Consider the following 20,683-nt stretch of genomic DNA (forward strand, 5'->3'; position numbering starts at 1 on the left):
GGAGTTATGTTTACAATCTCATCTTTTTGACTTATTTTTTTTCTGTGGTTTAATAATACTAAACTTTCATAAATAAAGTTTATTAAAAAAATATAAAATTAAATTTTATAATTTTAAAAATTTTTATATAGGTTTTTCAGCTTTTTTCGGTTTCGGTTCAGTTCGGTTGATTATTTAAAATATTTTTATCGGTTCGGTTCGATTCGGTTTTCTTAGTTCGGTTTTAACCGAAAGAACGGTTCGGTTCGGTTAACCGCGTGGCCTTAATTGAAAATATTCGTGACGACAAGCCGCAAACATGTTTCTTATCAGACACTGACGTAAAGCTACAAACCTGGTTTCCCTTTTAATCTTATTCGTATTGATTTGAGCTGCACGTGTTGTATCTGTTGATTTAAATTACATATGTATACATAAGTTGTTTTTGTTATATAATATATCAAAGTAATATCTACACGGTTATTCTTTAAATAATAACTGGGTAGTTTATTTTGAGGAATAAGTAAAGGATCAACGAAGTCTTCAAATATTCAAAAGGGCAAGGTTTAGACATTTTTGTACGTTAAAATCATATGAGATTACAAATGCAATTAGTAAGAAATCGTTTTCTAAAGTGAAATATCATCGACTATAACAACTTACTATGAATTTTAAGTTCGTTTTTCAGCGTTTGATTTATAGTAATGGAATGAATCCACTTAAGCATACTGTTGTTTTTGCTTTAACATTCTTATTCGTAAGTTTTTTACTAGTTCTACCTTTTCATTTCTAATAAATATCCTCAATGTATCTTTTATATTTAAATACAGACATGAATAGCTTTTCATTGAAATAGAATGGTAAATTTTAGCCGTAAATTTATGACTTAAAAAACACTTTAAAATAAAAATGTTTTCCTTTAAAGTAATAGACCTAGCTCTATGACTTTATTAATATTTTTTTAGTTTTTATATAAAGTTAATAACTTACTAATGATAATAAAGTGAAGCCTCCTTAATAAGGCTTTTTTTAAAATTTTTTGTTTCTCCCTACAACAAAGTTTTACGCATTAATAATCCTTTTTGTCTAAAGTTATATTAGTCAATGTATATACACTCCACTGCATCAATGGCTATATTAATAGCTATATATAGACACTCTGCTACATAGCTATATCAGTAGTTGTATCTTCATTTAAGTTTAAATAAAAAAAAGATAAAATATAATACCTTTTTGAATTAGTGCATGAGTTTGACATTTAGGTAACATTTTAAAATTGTTTTAAAGTATATATATATATATATATATATATATATATATATATATATATATATATATATATATATATATATATATATATATATATATATATATATATATATACACACACATATGTATATATATATATATATATATATACATATATATATATATATATATATATATAGAGAGAGAGAGAGAGAGAGAGAGAGAGAGAGAGAGAGAGAGAGAGAGAGAGAGAGAGAGATATATATATATATATATATATATATATATATATATATATATATAGATATATATATATATATATATATATATATATATATATATATATATATATATATATACATATACATATACATATACACAATATGTGTATATATATAGAACTCTTATATGTTGTCCGAAAGTTTTTTCCATATTTTGTTGACAAAAAGTAAAAATTAAAATGCAAGACCGGAATTTTTTTTATTAATAATTGATAGACTGCCTGCCCCAACCAAACCCTCAGTCGATGTAGCAGCACTCCCTTGCGGGTCAGGCTATTTATCAGTAGATGTAGCAGCACTCCCTTAAGAGTCAGGCTATAAGATAGTCGATGTAGCAACACTCCGCGCATAATTTATAGTAAAAAAAATAAAAATAAAAACATTTTATTAAAAAAATTAAAAATAAAAACATTGTTTATATTGTTAAAAAACATTCAGAATGTTTTAAAAACATTCAGAATGTTTTTAAAAACATTCAGAATGTTTTTAAAAACATTCAGAATGTTTTTAAAAACATTCTGGTCAATTAAATTTGCGTTTTTGTGGTTTTTTTAAAAAATGATTAATTTGTAATTAAATTAATGGTTTTGACTTTTGTCCAACAGGCAAATGTTGGACGAAAGTTAAAAGTAATTAAAAGTAACGTATGTGTTGGCGTAAGAATCATTTTTTTCCTTCCGTGCTTCCCAAATGCAACAAACTGTATATATATATATATATATATATATATATATATATATATATATATATATATATATATATATATATATATATATATATATATATATATATATATATATATACACACACATATTAGTTTTGTTTATCTTTAAGGCATACAGCTTTTCAGAAAAAGAAGAAAAAAGCACAGATTATTAAAAGAAAAGATTGTTGCCTCATGCCAAACCCTCAGTTAATGAAGTGGCATTCCTATGAGGCAGCAGACTACTAGATAGTCAATACATATAGTAAAGCCCCCACACCAGGCTATATTATATATATATATGTGTGTGTGTGTGTGTGTGTGTGTGTGTGTGTGTGTGTGTGTGTGTGTGTGTGTGTGTGTGTGTGTGTGTGTGTGTGTGTGTGTGTGCGCGTGTGTGTATATATGTATAATATATTTGTGTGTATATATATATATATATATATATATATATATATATATATATATATATATATATATATATATATATATATATATATATATATATGTACATATGTATAAATATATATATATATATACATATATATATATATATATATATATATATATATACATATATATATATATATATATGTATATATATATATATATGTATATATATATATATATATATATATATATATATATATATATATATATATATATACATATATATATATATATATGTGTGTGTGTGTGTGTGAGTGTGTGTATATATATGTATATAGATTGTTGCATTTGTGGGTACAGAAGAAAATAAATGATTTTTTATGCAAACAAATACGTCACTTTAAATCAATTTTGACTTTTGTCCAACATTTGTGTGTTGTCAGAAAGTTAAAACCATTAATTTAATTACAAATTAATTGTTTTTCAAAAAAATCGCAAAAACGCAAATTTAATTGACCAAAATCTTTTTAAAACATTCTGAATGTTTTTAATAATATAAACAATGTTTTTATTTTTTTTAATAAAATGTTTTTATTTTTATTTTTTTTAATAGAATGTTTTTATTTTTATTTTTTTTACTGTAAATCATGCACGGAGTGTTGCTACATCGACTATCTTATAGCCTGACTCGCAACAAAGTGCTGCTACATTGACTGACAAATAGCCTGACTCGCAACAGAGTGCTGCTACATCAACTGACAAATAGCCTGACTCGCAACAGAGTGCTGCTACATCAACTGACAAATAGCCTGACTTGCAACAGAGTGCTGCTAAATCAACTGAGGGTTTGGTTGGGGTAGGCAGTCTACCAAGTAACAAAAAAAAAAATTCTGGTCTTGCATTTTAATTTTTACTCTTTGTCAACAAAACTTTCTGACAACCAGTTAGGAGTTATATATATATATATATATATATATATATATATATATATATATATATATATATATATATATATATATATATATATATATATATATATATATATATATATATATATTAGGGTGATTCAGATTGTAATAGAAAAAAAAAGTTCACAAAAAGCATTCTCCTCAAGGTTGCCTGTGTTCCTTTATCACCTAGGATCATGTGTTCCAAAAATTAGACTAAAAGAAGCAATTTTAGGGGTTGCCATGTTTTATAAGAAGAATTAACTATTGTTAAAATTTTGTGATTCTCTCAAATTTTGCAAATTTGTTTTTTTATTTTATATATATATATATATATGTATATATATATATATATATATATATATATATATATATATATATATATATATATATATATATATACATATATATATATATAACAATATATTTTAAATAGAAATTAATATGGCAACCACTAGATCTTCTGCTGTGGTGTGGCTTATTGGTAAACCTACAAAAACTCTGTCGACTGCCAGACTTCCTTCAAGAGGGGATATTCTTCGGAGTTGCTCTTCCATCATATAGAAGAGAAACAAGAAGTGAAAAAAAGTATTTTGGAGAGAGGAAGAATTCCAACTCAAACAATTGACAATGTAGAAAGAAAGTTAAAAAAACTTTATGATGAATATCTGTTGCTGAAAAAACACCAATGATCAAAATTGGACAGCTGTCAAATGAAAGAAGGACTTTTCCATGCTGACCTTGAAGAACTTTTTGATATATTAACCAAAAATGCATCAGAAGTTATGAAAAACAATGAAGATAAAGCATTTTTACATCAGTAGCAAGAAGATCCATTAAGTTGTAGCATGGCAGGAATTGATTGGAATTTAACAGCTAGGGAGGTACGGAAAAGAGTCCGAGAAACTAAAACGGAATTGAGGCGTCAAAGCAGTAAAGCGGAACTGGTGGGAAAAACAGAACTCATTTCTTCTTCAACAGCAGTTGACATTGTAAGTGAAAGTAACTCAAATTCCTCGGATGATGATGAATATCAGACTCCTTCCGCTTCCAGCACACTGAGCATGAGTGATTCAACAAAAAAGAAGATGAAAGTTCTAACAAATAATGTTGTATCGTCTTTTGATCGTGTTAATATTTCTGATCGCCGTGCACTCTTCGTGGTTGGAACAGATGCTCAGGCTCTTGGTCACTCTAAAAGATTTATCATTGTCGTATGGCACAATCCGCAGAGAAAGGCACTGCATTGGGATGGAAAACTCTTACCTGATATCACTGGTGGTCAAAAAAAAGTGGATAGAATTGCCATCCTTGTGACTGGTAGTGGGGTGGAAAAATTGCTGGGCGCAAAGATTGATCGAGGTACAGGTGAGCAACAGGCTGATGCTTGCATGAAGGCTCTTAAAGATTGGAAATTGGAAGAAATTGTTCAGAGACTGGTTTTTGACACTACCTTATCCAACACTGGGTTTAACATTAGTGCCTGCACAATAATAGAGCAGAATCATGACCGTAATCTTATATGGATAGCATGCAGACACCATGTCTTTGAAGTCATGCTTTCCACCATTTTCATGACTGCATTTGGAAGCAGTGAAGGACCTGAAGTTAGAATTTTTAACCGTTTCCAGAAGCAATGACCAGCAATCAACAAGGAGGTGTTCACTATAGGGTATGAAGAATTGTATAACTGTGATTTTTTTCTCAAACTCCGTGAAGAAATGGTAGTGTATTATGGTGAAGCAATTAAAGGTCAACAACCCAGGGATGATTACTTAGAACTCTTGATATTGTCCCTTATTTTTCTTGGAGGATCAACTGCAACATTGGAGTTGAATGTAAAGTTTTGGGCACCAGGTGCAACACAAAATGCACATTGGAGGCAAAAGCTATATATTGTATGAAGATATTTTTGTTTCAGGATCAATTTGTTATTACTGCAAAGGATAAGAAAGGAATAACAGACATAAGTCTTATTTGTGGCATTTATATACGGACAGTTTTGAAATGAAGCTCTGTTAGCTGAACGAGCACCATTTAATGATGCCAAGCTTCTTCAATGAATTCAAGAATATCCAAATCGTACAATTGCAATTATTGCAGCAAAAGCTTTTCATCGCTATCTGTGGTATTTTTTTGAACATCTAATAGGATTGGCATTTTTTGATTCCCGTGTCGACAAAAACACCAAGAGAGACATGGCAAACAACCTAAAAAGACAGCCAAAACAGAAATATCTCAAAAGACTTGATGCTGCCACATTCAATTGTCACAGTACATTGTCTACCTTCATTACACAACGCACCGCAGAACTTTTCGATCTAATTTTGAAGAATGGCAAAGAAAAAGCTGAATCATTTTTAATGAAAGAATCTTCAGAATGGGAAATGGGTTCAACATATCTTGAAATGAAGTACAAGGTTCGTCAAATGAAGGTCATCAACAATTGCGCGGAACGAAGCATAGCACTTATAACATATCCTTCAACAAAAGTGTTATGAAAGATGAAAACCCAAAGCAGTTTCTTCTTCAATTGGTTGATCTTCACCGGAAGGAATTTCCAGTTGCATCAAAGTCTACCCTGATGAAGATGACTGTTGAATGATGAAAATGATATATATATATATATATGTATATATATATATATATATATATATATATATATATATATATATATATATATATATATATATATATATATGTATATATATATATATATATATATATATATATATATATATATATATATATATATATATATATATATGTGTGTGTGTGTGTGTAATTTATTTGTTATTCTATAAAAAGATCAGGTGCTTGTCCTACCAACTATACAACACCTAATTTTTGATTTCAACTGTTAAGCAATGTCTCAAAATCATGCGTCAAGTGAAAACTGAGTTTTTCTACATTATTATTTAATTGAGACATCTATCTTTTTTTTTTTAAAGAAAGATGTTGGTTCTAACATATCCAATTAAATAATTGATTATGTTAATATTTTCTTTTATTATAACATGTTGCAGCTACAATCTCTAACTTTTTAGTCCACAATATTTAGTGTTGTAGTCTAAGTTATATCCAATTGGTTTTAATGCAAATAAAATATTGTTAATGTCTTGAGGAAATATTAATGTGAAAGTTGGTAGTTTGAGTCTTTTTAATTTTTAAACTCTCAACAAGTAGATTAATCATCAATCTATAATTATGTCAAATTATTGGAAAAAAGTGCCAATAATAAAAGAAGTTTCATTTAAAAAAAAATAATTTTATTCTTATTGAGATTAAATGGATGTTTTTTAACTATTTTTATTATAAATTTGAAGTATGTAATCATGTAAGTCGAACATTTTAAACTTTTTTGAAAATGCAGCATCATATTTTTTTTAAATTAAAGCACATGTTAAGAGTGCATTATATAGTAGTAATGCATTACTAACATGCAAAAAAGTTTCATTCTACCATACTACAAAGATGTTTATTTGGAATTATGTTTATTAGCAATATAAAGCATTTTTAAGCTTTTAATTAATCATAACAAAGATTTTTATAAATATAAGATTTAAATTTTTCAACTATCTGATTATTACTTAGCGTGCAATAAAAACATCTTGTTCTTGTAAATACAAAGGCATTTCTTTTGTGTTATTCTTTTGTATTTAGGTATCTAGATATGCCTAATTATTTAATTTCATTTGGAAAAAAAACTATTTTTCAAGAGCTATTGTTTTCTTTTTCACACTCTTATAAACAGACTTACAATTTATAATAGAGGACATAGGCTGCAATCCATTATTCTCAATGAAGTTTGCTCAAAAGACAAAGGAAAGTTCTATTATTATACGTTTAAAGTGACAAATAGTGACAAAAATTAAATAAAATTTAAAAGTACTATAAAAAGTTAGTTGAAATTAAGAAGATGTAAATATGACTTTGCTTTACAACTCAAAAACTAATTTTTTTTAATCTAATTTGTTAAAATGTACTGCTTAATTGTTATTGTATTTGTCTAATGTGTTGTGTGATAATAGAGTATGTATCTTATCATGATTATTTCTTTTAGTTTAATGATGCCATGACGATGACAACTGTTTTCTCTTACTTGCCAAAACTTGTCAAGGTAATTTCATCTTTTGGTTTAAACTATTTTAAATAGTAAAATAAGTTATTAAATAAATAGAATAACCAGTAAAGTTATAAGTAAAAGATTAAGAAACAGGATTTTCAAAATATGTTTATATATTAATTATATATAAATATTAAATATATTAATTATATATAATATTTCAATATATATAGAAAATAATCAAAAACACATGTCGAATAAAAAATTACTAAATAGTTAACCTTTTTTTAGGCACTATTAAATAGAATTTTAACAGTTTTAGAGTTTTTTAATTTTCAAAATTTATTATTTTTTGAAATTTGTTATACTTATATTTATTTATTTTTTTTTCATTTTAAGTCATTTGGAGCATCAGAAGTTCAAGCAGGTAACTATAAAGTTGTTATATATATTAGTTATTAATTTACTATTTTTATTTAATAATAAAGTTCACTGTTAACTAGATTTAAAATATGCTTAGGCATAATCTATGAATAGCATAATAGTGCTTGTTTTTAAGATATTTGTGCAATAATTAACTAAATAAGTGTAAGCTAGTTAAAATGTGGTAGTGATGTAGTGTAGAGCACTCACTTTGTAAATGAAAAGTTATGAGTTCAATATATGTGTATATATATATATATATATATATATATATATATATATATATATATATATATATATATATATATATATATATATATATATTTATAAATATAAATGAATGAATTATTATTTTTAATTTTTTTCTAATAAAGCTGTATGTTATAAAAATAAGCAAAATAGTAAGCATTTGCTAATCTATATACATATATACTTATTTATAAATCTTAGAGTGAGTCAGAAAATTTTTGAATTTAGGTTTAGTTGGCCATTTTTCATGACATTGAATTTAGGTTTAGTTGGCCATTTTTCATGTCAACATATAATACTGACCATATAATACTGAGAATTGGTCTTCTTTGTTTATACATCTAATGTTTTGGTCAGGTAATTTTGAAATTAAAAATATTGGTTTATCATAAATATATCGATTACATGTAGTTTTCCAATCTGCTTTGTTACTATTCCAATTAAATAAAACAATTCTAAATTGAATCCTCAACCCAAGTTACCCTATGATATATTAAAGTAACCATAAATCACAACTTTATGTTGTTTTTAAGTCGTTTAAATATATTGTTAGCCTGTAATAATGCCTATTAAAAAGTTGAAATATTGGTTACAACATTTTCAATAAATCTTCTGATTGGCACTCATGCTCTCTATGTACCATCAGATCTCTATGTACCAGCCCTTATGAAGCTGCCTTTTCTCTCATCCTCATAGACCAACATTGAAGCCTGGTGACCTTTTTCACAATGCTTTTAATAGATTGACTATTAACAGGAAATTTAGGTACAACTATTGAGCAACAAAGTAAGAACCAAATCACTGATCTTCTCTACTTCCAATTAATTAAATCTAACAGTTTACTTGGTTCAGTATTTATGGTTGGTATTTTTCCACTTCAACATTTTCTGTCTCTTTTGTTTTTATTTTTTCTTATATCAATGATTTTTAGCACAGTAAATCTCCTTTCTTGTTCATCTGAACAACAGAGCATTGTCTGATGAATACATTTGCTATGTTTATTTCAGGCAGATGAGCAGACACACATTAATAAAATATCCTGCACATGTTTGTTCTGGTTTTTAACAAAGGCTAGCTGTTTAAAGATATGACATGGAGCATTATTCCGACTATTTTAAAAAAATAGAATTTATAAATTTATATTCAGTATTTATTTACTAGACTAAGTATATTACCTTAATTTCAAATCACATAACAAAATAAACTCCTATCAATCTTCAAATCATTAAGGAAAACACCTGAAGCTGCTGCATTATATTTTTTGTACAAATACAAATAATCTGTAGACAATGAGACTACAACTTCCTTTTCAAAATAATTTCAAGCTAAGTAGCTCCACAATAATTTCTAGCTAAGTAGTGTGTTTAACAATAGGAAGAAATTTTACTTTGTTAATAAATATTTCCTGTTAATAAATGTTACCTGTGAATCTGTTGTCAGTTAATGTTTTACTGTACAAAGTGGAATAGGAACTTATGGGTATGAAAAGCACAAATAATCCAGATTAGTTTGAAATCTATTTTCTTCTCTAAATATTGAATGACTCCACCCTTCCAACCTATTGTTTTTCAATTTCAGTAAATTCAACATGTAATATATTGTGTAATTATAAAAAATAAAGATAAAGATATATATAAAAATATAAATATATTAAAATATAGTAATGGTGATAAAAGTATTACAATTTAATAAAATAAAAATAAAACTTTTGTTAAAGTTAGTTGACTTTGCTCCAATCGCAACTAATTGGTTTTCAACCCTATGCACAGTGGGCCAGTAGGTGGACAAAATGGGAAAAATTTTAGTTGTCTAATCTTGAAAACCTATTTAATTTTAGTATCTACATATATTAGGAGAAATCTATTGATAATTTATTTATATTAAATCCCTTAGTTACCAGGACTCTAAGCATTTGAATATTGAGATAAAATTAAAAAAAAAAAAATTATAAATAAGTAATTAACAGTGACATCAACGTTGTGTTATATTTCAATTACATCTACGTTTTTGAAACAAAAAATTAGTACATGTTTTGAAACATGTTTTGAAACAAAAAATTAGTACATCTATAGTATTTAGAGATAAAAAAAAACCAATGTGTGAAATAAATTTGTTTTAGCATGTTATCTCAGTTATACTTTGAAAATCACAGATTAAAAAAAAAAATTTCTTAAGAAACTTATTTTTTGCCGCACAATAACTAATAATTACCACAATTTGCCATGTGTTGTCTTATATTTATTTGAGCTATATGATGCTTCAATCGAGTTTTAATTGATTGCTCGTCCCCTTAAATCCCCGTTCAGATTTTATGTATGTTTTAACTTGGTTGCTATGGTACTAAATTTTGCATAGCAACAACTCATTTTTACATTAACGTTGTTTTAACAGTATTTTACTTGCGCTAAATACACAATATTGGGGGTATGTATTAAAATGAGATTCAGAATTCTTATGAGGTTAACTTTTTTTGGTTACTCTGGATACCTTACTTTGCATAACATAGCAACAACATATTTTCGGTAGTTGTTAGTAATTTAATTACTAACACCGACAGTAATTTAATTACTCTTAATTTTAATTACTAACACTTGTAGTAACTTAATTACTAACAAGTATTAGTAGTCCAGGCGGCATATATATTATAACATTTTACTTTTAAATACAAAATACTTGTTACAATAATTATTTAGATATGGTTTTGTTAAACTTAGACATTCATAATTTTCTCCAAAAAAACAATCTTAGTATTTCAAAACAAAATATTACTGAAGATATATTAAAATTTATTCAGCCAAAAATTTGCTGATTTTAAAGACGTTGATTTTAGACATGCTGTTCAACGATTTGTTTACTTGTATAAAAAAAAGTGGAAATCTGCAAACTATACTGTGAAAAATTTTGAAAAGAAGTTTGTGAACTGGCTTAATGAATATTTAATTGTCAGAAAAAAAGACAATGAACCAACTGCAAGTAGACGTGGTCGAAAACCAGTTGCATTTGATAATAGTTCTAATAAAACTAAAAAACGGCGTGTATCTTGTTTAATTGAATCTCATTCATCCAATGAATTATTTTTTGCTGCTAATAAAATATTTAGAGATGAATCTGTTGTTATTGCTGCCAAGAATGTTTTAAATATATCAAATACAGATAAAGCAACTAAATATTCAGCAGACGAAGCACTGGCTTTAATAATTGATGCAAGTCTGACAAAAGCTTCCTATCAATTGATTAGAAGCGGAGCCTTGGAGAAAGAATATAACATCTACCCCGCTTACAATGATGTCAGAGATGCAAAATTGAAATGTTATCCTGCAAACATAACAGTGGAGGACTATTTAGCTTCAGTTCCTTTAAAAGATTTAATGACTCATACTTTGCAAAGAATCTGTGCAGTTCAGGAACCTGTGCTAAGGCACTTGATATTGAACGACAAAGCAATAAAAACAATGACACTAACATGTAAGGCTGGTTTTGATGGTGCTACTGGCCAAAGCATTTACAAACAAGTTTTATCAGAACCCGACATTAACAGAGATTTAAAGCGTGAAGAATCATTATTTATTACTTGTCTTGTCTCATTGGATTTGACTGGATTTAACAACAGCAACGAAAAGGTGCCTATTTGGAGAAATCAAAAGTCGTCCTCCACAGCCTATTGTAGACCCATAAGATTTGCATACAAAATGGAATCCAAGGAATCTGTGATTGAAGAAGATCAGTACATTAAAAGTGAGATAGAAAGCTTGGGTATGATTTTATTAGAGGTTTGCGGATCTTCTATTGAAGTGAATTGTATTATTGAACTTACAATGATTGATGGGAAGGTCCAAACAATACTATCTGAAAAAAATAACTCATACCAATGCTGTTCAGTGTGTGGTGTCTCTCCAAAAAATATGAATAGTCTTGATATCCTTAATATAGATTATACTAACAGAGAGTTCAAATATGGTCTTTCCAGTCTTCATGCATGGATTCGATTTTTTGAGATGTTATTGCACATTGCATATAAAAAAGAAACAAGAAAGTGGCAAGCAAGATCTAAAGAACACAAAGAAAAGGCATCTGTAGCTAAACAAAAGATTCAGACTGATTTTATGAATAAAATGGGACTTGTTGTTGATTTCCCTAAAAGTGGTGGTTCTGGAACAAGTAATGATGGCAATACCTCAAGGCGTGCTTTTGCAGCATATGAACAAACAGCTGAAATTCTAGGTATTGACCAAAACCTTATATTCAGATTTTACATTATCTTGGTAACGCTCTCTTCAGGATATGAAATAGACTGCTTAAAGTTCAAGGATTATTGTTTTGACACTTTTAGACTATATGTGTGCCTTTATCCATGGTATTACATGGCTCAATCAGTTCACAAAGTATTGATACATGGACATGACATAATTAAAAGCCTTACATTACCCATCGGACTTATGTCAGAGGAAGCTCAAGAGGCTAGAAATAAAGACTTTAAATCTTATCGCGAAAATTTCAGCCGAAAAACATCCAGAAAAGCAACAAATACTGATCTTATCAATTGACTCCTAGTTTCCAGTGATCCTGTTATTTCATCATTGCGTAAATCAACATCACACCAAACAAATCATAAAGCATTTCCTTCAGATGTTTTACAATTACTTAAACAATCTTCAAACGATATTATTGTTTTATAATTTTTTGATGTAATTTAAAATTGATAACGTTTTCTTGCACTATTTTTTGCTTTTATTATTCCTAAAACATTATTTACCTAAATACTCAATTTTTATTCAATATATGTGGGTCAAAAATCCGATAAGATATTCAAATATCAATTTACCACTTTGTAACTAAGGAAAGTATCCGGTAACTAAGCAATATAAGTATCCATAACAACTAAATTTAAAAAATTATCACTTTTGTAAGAAGTGTGATCTCATATTGGTACTCACGCCAAATTTAGTGAATATAGCACTTATAAAATATCTGCAGATAACAAAAGTAGGTTGTTGCTAAGCAAAATAAAGGTATCCATAGCAACGAAATTAAAAAATATTACCTTCATAAAAAGCGCAGACATCATATTAGTACTCATACTAATTTTAGTGAATATAGCTCTAATATTAAATTAGTTATGAATTTTGTCCAGTAAAAGTGCATTCTGGCCCACTGTGCTATGTGTTGTTATCCAATCATATAGTTGTTGAGCAATATATTTAGCAGATGTTTAACCTTCTCACTTATCTGAGTCATTCACAACATGAAATGATTTTTTTCCATCAGACTCATCAGACTTTTGATCTCACTTTTGAAATATTTGCCATATTAAATTCATCATATTAAACTGTTTTTGTTAATTTTCTACCATCAAATAAAATACATTGTATATACTTTTCTTTAAATTTCATTCTCTTGTTTTTATTTAACATAATGTATTTATATACTGGTAATATTGTACAGTAAATATGGCTATAATAGGCTGTAAATAAACTTAACTTGATATTGCAGAAGATGTTTACTACATTTCACTCTCAAAATGTTTTTGGAACTTTTTACTTTGATCTATTAATTTTTTATGATACAGAGCAAGACTTGTATTAGGAATTTTAAAACATATTTTTTAAACTACTTTTTTTTGAATGCGTTTTTATTGGCATAAATATTGCATTTATTTATTGGTATAGATTCCTTTATTTTATTTTATTTTTTTGAATGCGTTTTTATAAAATTTTCACTTAAGGTTTTCAATTACAAATGTATACTTGACTGTATAATCATTTGTATTTAGGTAAAGATGCTGGATTAATTGCTTCATCACTATTTTTTTCAAGAATATTTAGCAGGTTTTTATATTTTGTAAAGCATTTTGTTTTTTAACGATAAATTGTGTCTAAAAAAGTTTTTAAATTTTGATAAGTTCCCATTAGCTTTGCAATAATATAGTTATAGCTAATTTTGTTCTTTACACTTTTGTGTTATATTTAATATTCTATATTTAGTGTATGTTCATTTATAGCATTTACAAGTATTTTCTTTATTTATATATATATATATATATATATATATATATATATATATATATATATATATATATATATATGTATATATATATATATATACATACATACATACATACATACATACATACATACATACATACATACATACATACATACATACATACATACATACAGTACTGGTCATAAGTTTAGAGCCACCCCATTTTTTTTAGTTTTTTGCAGATTATAAAGCCATAACCCCAGTGCAACAAAATAATATATTACTGAAACATGCAAAATATATTGTTATAACATTTTAGTACCAAAATGAGTATTAAAATATTATTAATGAGTAAGTCCACCTTTATTTTTAATTACTTCAGCCAACCGGGCTGGCATAGTGTCAACAAGCTTCTTGCAATCAACAGCAGTAATAGTAGTCCTATTTTGATGACGCCAAACAAAAATACGTCAAGAATCATTACCAGCTAAATTAAATTTGGACTCATCAGACCACAACACCGTTTGCCAATCAGTAACAATAAAATGCAAAATTTTTTGTGCAAATTTGAGACGCTTCTGCTGATTAATTTTGGAGATCAAAGGCTTTTTAATAGCAACACGACCATTCAAACCTTGTTTATTCATATGACAACGAACAGATTTTGGAGATATTAAAGGTCCACCAACATCATGCCACGGTTGAGACAAAATTTTGAAAGAAAGGCGACGATTTGTTAGGGCCAGGCGTTTTAAGGTTCTATCTTGACGTAAAGTTGACATTCTAGGACGGCCACATCTGGGTTTGTCTGTGAATGTATTTGATTCCAAATGTTTCTTATATGCATTTTGTACAGCATGGCGACTTTTTTTCAATTTTTTGGCTATATCGTTTAGGCTTAAGCCACTAATTTCATTCAAAGCCACCACCTGGGCCCGAACAGTTGAATCAAGGCTTTTAGCTTTGCCCATTTCAGAAAATATTTTCACTTAAACTCTAAAATAAAAACGAAAATAACATTAAATACATTATCTAACTAGTGTACACATTCCAAAAAGTAGCTTAAATAACAACTGAATTAACCAAAACATTGATACCAATACATCATAAAGTACCAAAATATGTTAAAATGTTCAAAAATTGGCTATAATATTAAAGAACTCATGAAAATCAATATTTATATTTGGTTTAATACTCAATTATTCATGAATATCAATAGATTCGTACCTTGTCAAATTACTATATGCATTGTTATGCTTATAATGTTAACCTCACCATACTTATGCTGCAAAATGATGAAAAAAACAGGTGGCTCTAAACTTATGACAAGTACTGTATATGTGTGTGTTTAAAAAATTTGACAATAAGTATTTAATGTTAAGTTTTTCTATGCTATGACATAAAGGCTCTAAATCTTGCATCACTTTTACTGCACGTTCTGCACATATATTTGACTATTGTGCTGGAATCGGTGTTGGCTCTGTGGACCAAAATGTCTTCAACAATTTTAATGTTTTTGGATGCTCATTGCATGCTTCTAATAAATTAACAAAACCTGCAGGATTGAAGTAGTGATCACCAAACCATTTATCACCCCATAAACCACAGATGAAGTAGCATGCTGCTTGATCAGATTTTGATTCTTGATAGTCTGGTATTAGAATGTAAGCAAGTAGAACAAAAATTGCTCTATTGTTCCATTTTGCATTGCTTATAGCAGGAAGTGATTTGAAATGTACCTGTGATTTTAAACTTTCTATAACAAGCTATTAAGTGATGCAGGAAGTCCGTATTATCTCGCCAGCGTGTCCAATTCACTTTTGTCAAAGGATTTTCAATATTCTGAAATAATAACTTCAGGTTCTTTTACTCTTGTAATAATCTTATCACAAAAGAGTAATAAAGATTTAGTGATGTTGATCTTTTAAAAAGATCATTCATGACATTAAATATGTTGTTGGTATCCTATAAAAGTAGGCTTTTCTAGTCCAATGGTTTTGAAATGTTTCTGTAACAGTGTTACTACACCACTTCTCATTCCTGTATTTGCAGATGTTGTGTCAGATACAATCATTTTTATGGCTGGCCACAGCTCATATACATCCAGCACAAGCTTTATCCCATTAAATATTGTTTCATCTTTTCCATTCATCAGCTCAAGCACATAAAGTCAAACCTCTCTCCTTTTATTTTTCAAAACAACTACTTGGTGTTCCATTTTCTTTATGTGCTTTCCAACAAAGTGTAAAGACCACTTTTCATTTTTTAAGTTCTCCATATAATTTGCTTTCAACTTTTCTCCTTCTTTCATAGCACCTTTGTAGACACCACTTTGAGTTGGAGTAGAAATAAAAATTCCACCTTTTGATAGAGTTTTGCAGACTTTATTTGCTTTTTTTTTATGTGTTTTTTTTTTGGTACTAATCTTCACAGAAATCACTAAATTTACCGCCAAATTTGTTGTTTGTCATTTAGATGATGATGATGAACTTTCAACATCTTCAGCTTCAGTATTACTGCTGGAACACTGCTCTTCAGTTTCTGAATAACCTCCTTCACTAGCTGATTCATCAAAATCTTGGTCTTGACTGATGGATGTTTGTTTCCTTATCAATAATAGTTTTTTTTGGATGAATACCTTCAGTATCTTCTATTGTGGTACAATATCCAACTCTTCCATTTGTTGATATTTGCAGACCATAAAACTCTTTATCTTTCTGATACATACACTCATCTTTCTCATCAGTTATGTTAAACAATTGGTTAAAGTCTTATTCATTTCACTAATATTTTAACAACTGTAGTACACCTTCTTGAAGTCTCAGCTTTTTCAAACCTCACTAAATTTGATTCATTTTTGTATGTCTATTACATTATTTATAACTCATAAAGATAACACTAAAAAGATAGGAAAAATTATTTTAAAAAATTATTTGCATAAGCTATCAACACTAATTGTTCCTTCTTACAAATACTTGTTTTTCGTCAATGCAGAAGATTGCAGTTTTGTTTATTCAGAGATGCGTAGTATGGTAGACCAAATTTTATCTTCTTTAAACAACTGCCTCTTTTAACTCATAAAAGAGTAAAGCTGACCCTGAATTGTATGATTTGCAGGCAGACTTTAAAACAGCTACTACTCCATTGTCTAAGGTTGGCAGTAATTAGACATAAACTTGACAAATACTTGGCACTGCCCATTATAGCATGTGATGCATTGCAATTCTGGAAAGACTATGACCCTTAACATAACCTTCCAGCAACGGCATTGATTACTAGAAAGTTGTTGGCAATTCCAGCTACAAATAATGGGAGTGAAAGAGTGTTTTCAGTATATGTAGTGAAAATTATTGATTGCAGGGCTTGCCAAAACCCATAAACATGCTGATATTTCTCAAATATAACATGCAATCCTGCTTACTAGACTGAATAGACTACTAATGCTACTGTTTACTGTGTTCAGAAAGTTACTGCTTTTATGTTGCGCTCTTTAACTGCAGCGTTCTGTTTTTTGAACTTTTGAAGTTGCAGTAGTTAAAGCATAGCAAATTATTTCAAATAATTTGCTTGAACTTTTTCTAAATGAAAATAAAAAATATGGTATATATATTTTCTACCATTAAAATTAAAAATTTAATTAACTGATTTCTTCAAATAAAAAAGTTATTTTGTGTATAGTTATTAAAAATAATTAAAAGTGAAGTTGAAATAATTATCGAATTTATTGCGCATGCACCCAAATTATGAGAAAGGACAATAAATGACCGGATCTTTTTCCTAAAATTCTCCACAACTAATAAAGTTTTTAAACTGAAATACTCAAGGTACATAAATAAAAGGGCAAAATAACAATCTAAACCTAAAACCTAAAATAAAAAAATATAGTTATTAAAAAAATAAATTATTCTATAATTGGTTATACTAGCCATCAGGCTAAATATATTCGCTTTATTAAATTAGTTCAAATTAAAAAGAGTATTTCTAAAAATCTGCCCTTTAGCAATCGTTACTATACATATTATCTTAAAATAAACAACCATTGTAACCCGAAATAGTTAAAAAAATTACATTTTGAACTTATGCATATATTTTTTTGGTTTCCTCATCATTAAGTTTTTCACTTATTTAATATTGATTTTAATTTATTTGTGTCATTGTGAATGTAACTAATCAAACTAATAAAAAAACAAAGGGTTGATACCGAACCAAACCTAAACTTTAGTTGTTACCAAACCGAACTCGAACTGCGCTTAAGACCTAACCAAACCAAACTTGAACATTATATTTAACTGAACCGAACCGGATCCGAACTTTAAGAAAAGGGTTCAATTTCCATCTCTAGTTGATATATATATATATATATATATATATATATATTTTTTTTTTTTTTTTTTTTTTTTCTTCAAAAAAAGAAGAAACCCAAACCCTCAGTCAATGTAGCAGCACTCCTTTATATAGCTGATGTATATTTATCTATCTATATCTATCTATCTATGGGTATTTACCACCTGAAATTTGACCTAACTGACCGAAACTGACAGTTACAGTGATATTGCAGTATCCACAGCTGTTTCAAAAGAGTTGTAAAATTTGCTGCAAAAATAACTATAGTGGAATTTAGTTTATAATTTAAATACAGATTTCAAATTTCTAAATACAGATGACTATCAGTTCATGAGTTTTATTTTTAACAACAAAATTTTTAACTTTAATATTTTAAATTTTTTTAATTTTATTTTTGTATACTTTTTTATTTTTTATATTTATTATTGACCAGTATTTAAGTAATACAACAAAAATGTTTTTCTGAAATATTTCAATTTTTTTTCAAAAAACTTTACTTAATACTATTAATATAATATAATTTAATATTATTTTTTTATTATCTTGTTAAATAGTTATTGATATAATATATTATTGAATTTAAATTGAAAAACTGACTAAAAAAATAAAAAGAGTTTATCTGAAACAGTAAAATAAAAAAAAAATAATAAAGTGGTGTATCAGTAACAGTAAAATGAAAACATAAAAATGGTGTTTCAGAAACAGTTAAGTGAAGGCATAAAAAAGGCATAAATTGAACTAAAAAAATAAAAAGAGTTTATCAGAAATAAAATAAAATAAACCTAATAAGAAAACCTTATATGAAGTTAATACTAAAGTTTTTATGAAGGAAAAAAAAAAGAAGATAAAAACTATATCAAAAACAAATAATTATGGGCAATGCTCTTCTATTTGCAAAGGTTTATCTAAAATGTAATATTCTTCCCTCTCTCTCATAGGCCTTGATCGACATACCAAATGGGAAATTTACACTGATTAAAGTAACCAATTCATCAACAAAGGAATACATGAAAATGCACTTTTGACCATCAGTTTTTGTTAATTAAGTGAAGTATTACAGGTGTTAGGTGTCCCTTAAAATTATTTTTAGAGAAATAATTCCCTGTTTTATACATTTGTCACATTTGACTTATTTTGCAGATTTACTAATTATTAGATCATATTATATTAACTTTAAAGCAAAAATAATTTAAAAACCCCACCTGAGAAACTGATATTAGAAACTTGATAAGTAGATGCTAGATAAGTGGGTATTTATATATATATTTATATTATATTTATTTTTATATATACTATATATATTTATATATATTACATGTTTTTTCGATATATATATATATATATATATATATATATATATATATATATATATACATATATACATTATAAGGTTTATACTTATATATTTTTTTTATTTTTTAAATGATTTTAAAGCCTTTTCTGGGGTTACTTTGCTGATAAATATGGTAAAAAGAAGTTGTTGATTATATCATCTATTTTTACTGCTATTACTACACTTGCATTTGCTTTCAGTCGTTCATTTATTTGGGCTTTAGTAACGAGATTGTTACAAGGTGCATCAATGGGTTAGAAATTTTTTAATATAACTTTTTATTATTGTTATTTGTACTAACAGTTGTTTCTTATTGTTATTTATATTTCCATTGTAGTGTTTTATCACAATAACATTGATCAAAATTCTATTTTTTCAAATGTAATTATTAAAGTTGTTATTGTTGATTTGTAATGAATAAAATAAATATGAATAAAAAAATGTAAGTGAACCTCAAATTATGAAGTTGAACAGGTATGACTAGTTTTTACAATTGGTATGACTATGACTGACTATTGGTATGACTTGGTATTGGACTGACTATTGGTATGACTGGTACAGGTATGACTAGATTTTACAATTGTTATTAAATTTTACATTTTTCTTTTGTGTTGTTTGTAGGTAGGGGGATTTTTTAAGATATATTAATCTAACTCGTGTTATTCTTCCAATTCTTTTTTGTTACCCATAAATACTTAAGAGCTTGCTCTCAAAATACGTATTTGCAAAAAATTTTAC

General features: G+C 27.4%; 1 protein-coding gene across 4 annotated transcripts in view; it reads left to right on the forward strand.

Moving 5' to 3' along the window:
- The first annotated feature begins 292 nt into the window (after positions 1-292).
- Positions 293-20,683, forward strand: part of LOC136090264 (uncharacterized) — a 65,979-nt gene continuing 45,588 nt past the window's right edge. The window contains exons 1-5 of one of the 4 annotated variants that reach the window (XM_065816525.1): positions 293-736; positions 7,612-7,668; positions 8,014-8,041; positions 14,057-14,111; positions 20,047-20,198. In XM_065816525.1, coding sequence (XP_065672597.1) covers positions 644-736; positions 7,612-7,668; positions 8,014-8,041; positions 14,057-14,111; positions 20,047-20,198 — 385 coding nt within the window. In that variant the 5' untranslated portion in view covers positions 293-643. Of the gene's footprint in view, positions 737-7,288; positions 7,470-7,611; positions 7,669-8,013; positions 8,042-14,056; positions 14,112-20,046; positions 20,199-20,683 lie in introns of those variants that run through there. The other 3 variants (XM_065816526.1, XM_065816527.1, XM_065816528.1) reach the window with 3 other exon arrangements.

This window comes from Hydra vulgaris, chromosome 13 (genome assembly GCF_038396675.1).
Source record: "Hydra vulgaris chromosome 13, alternate assembly HydraT2T_AEP".
NCBI lineage: Eukaryota > Metazoa > Cnidaria > Hydrozoa > Anthoathecata > Hydridae > Hydra > Hydra vulgaris.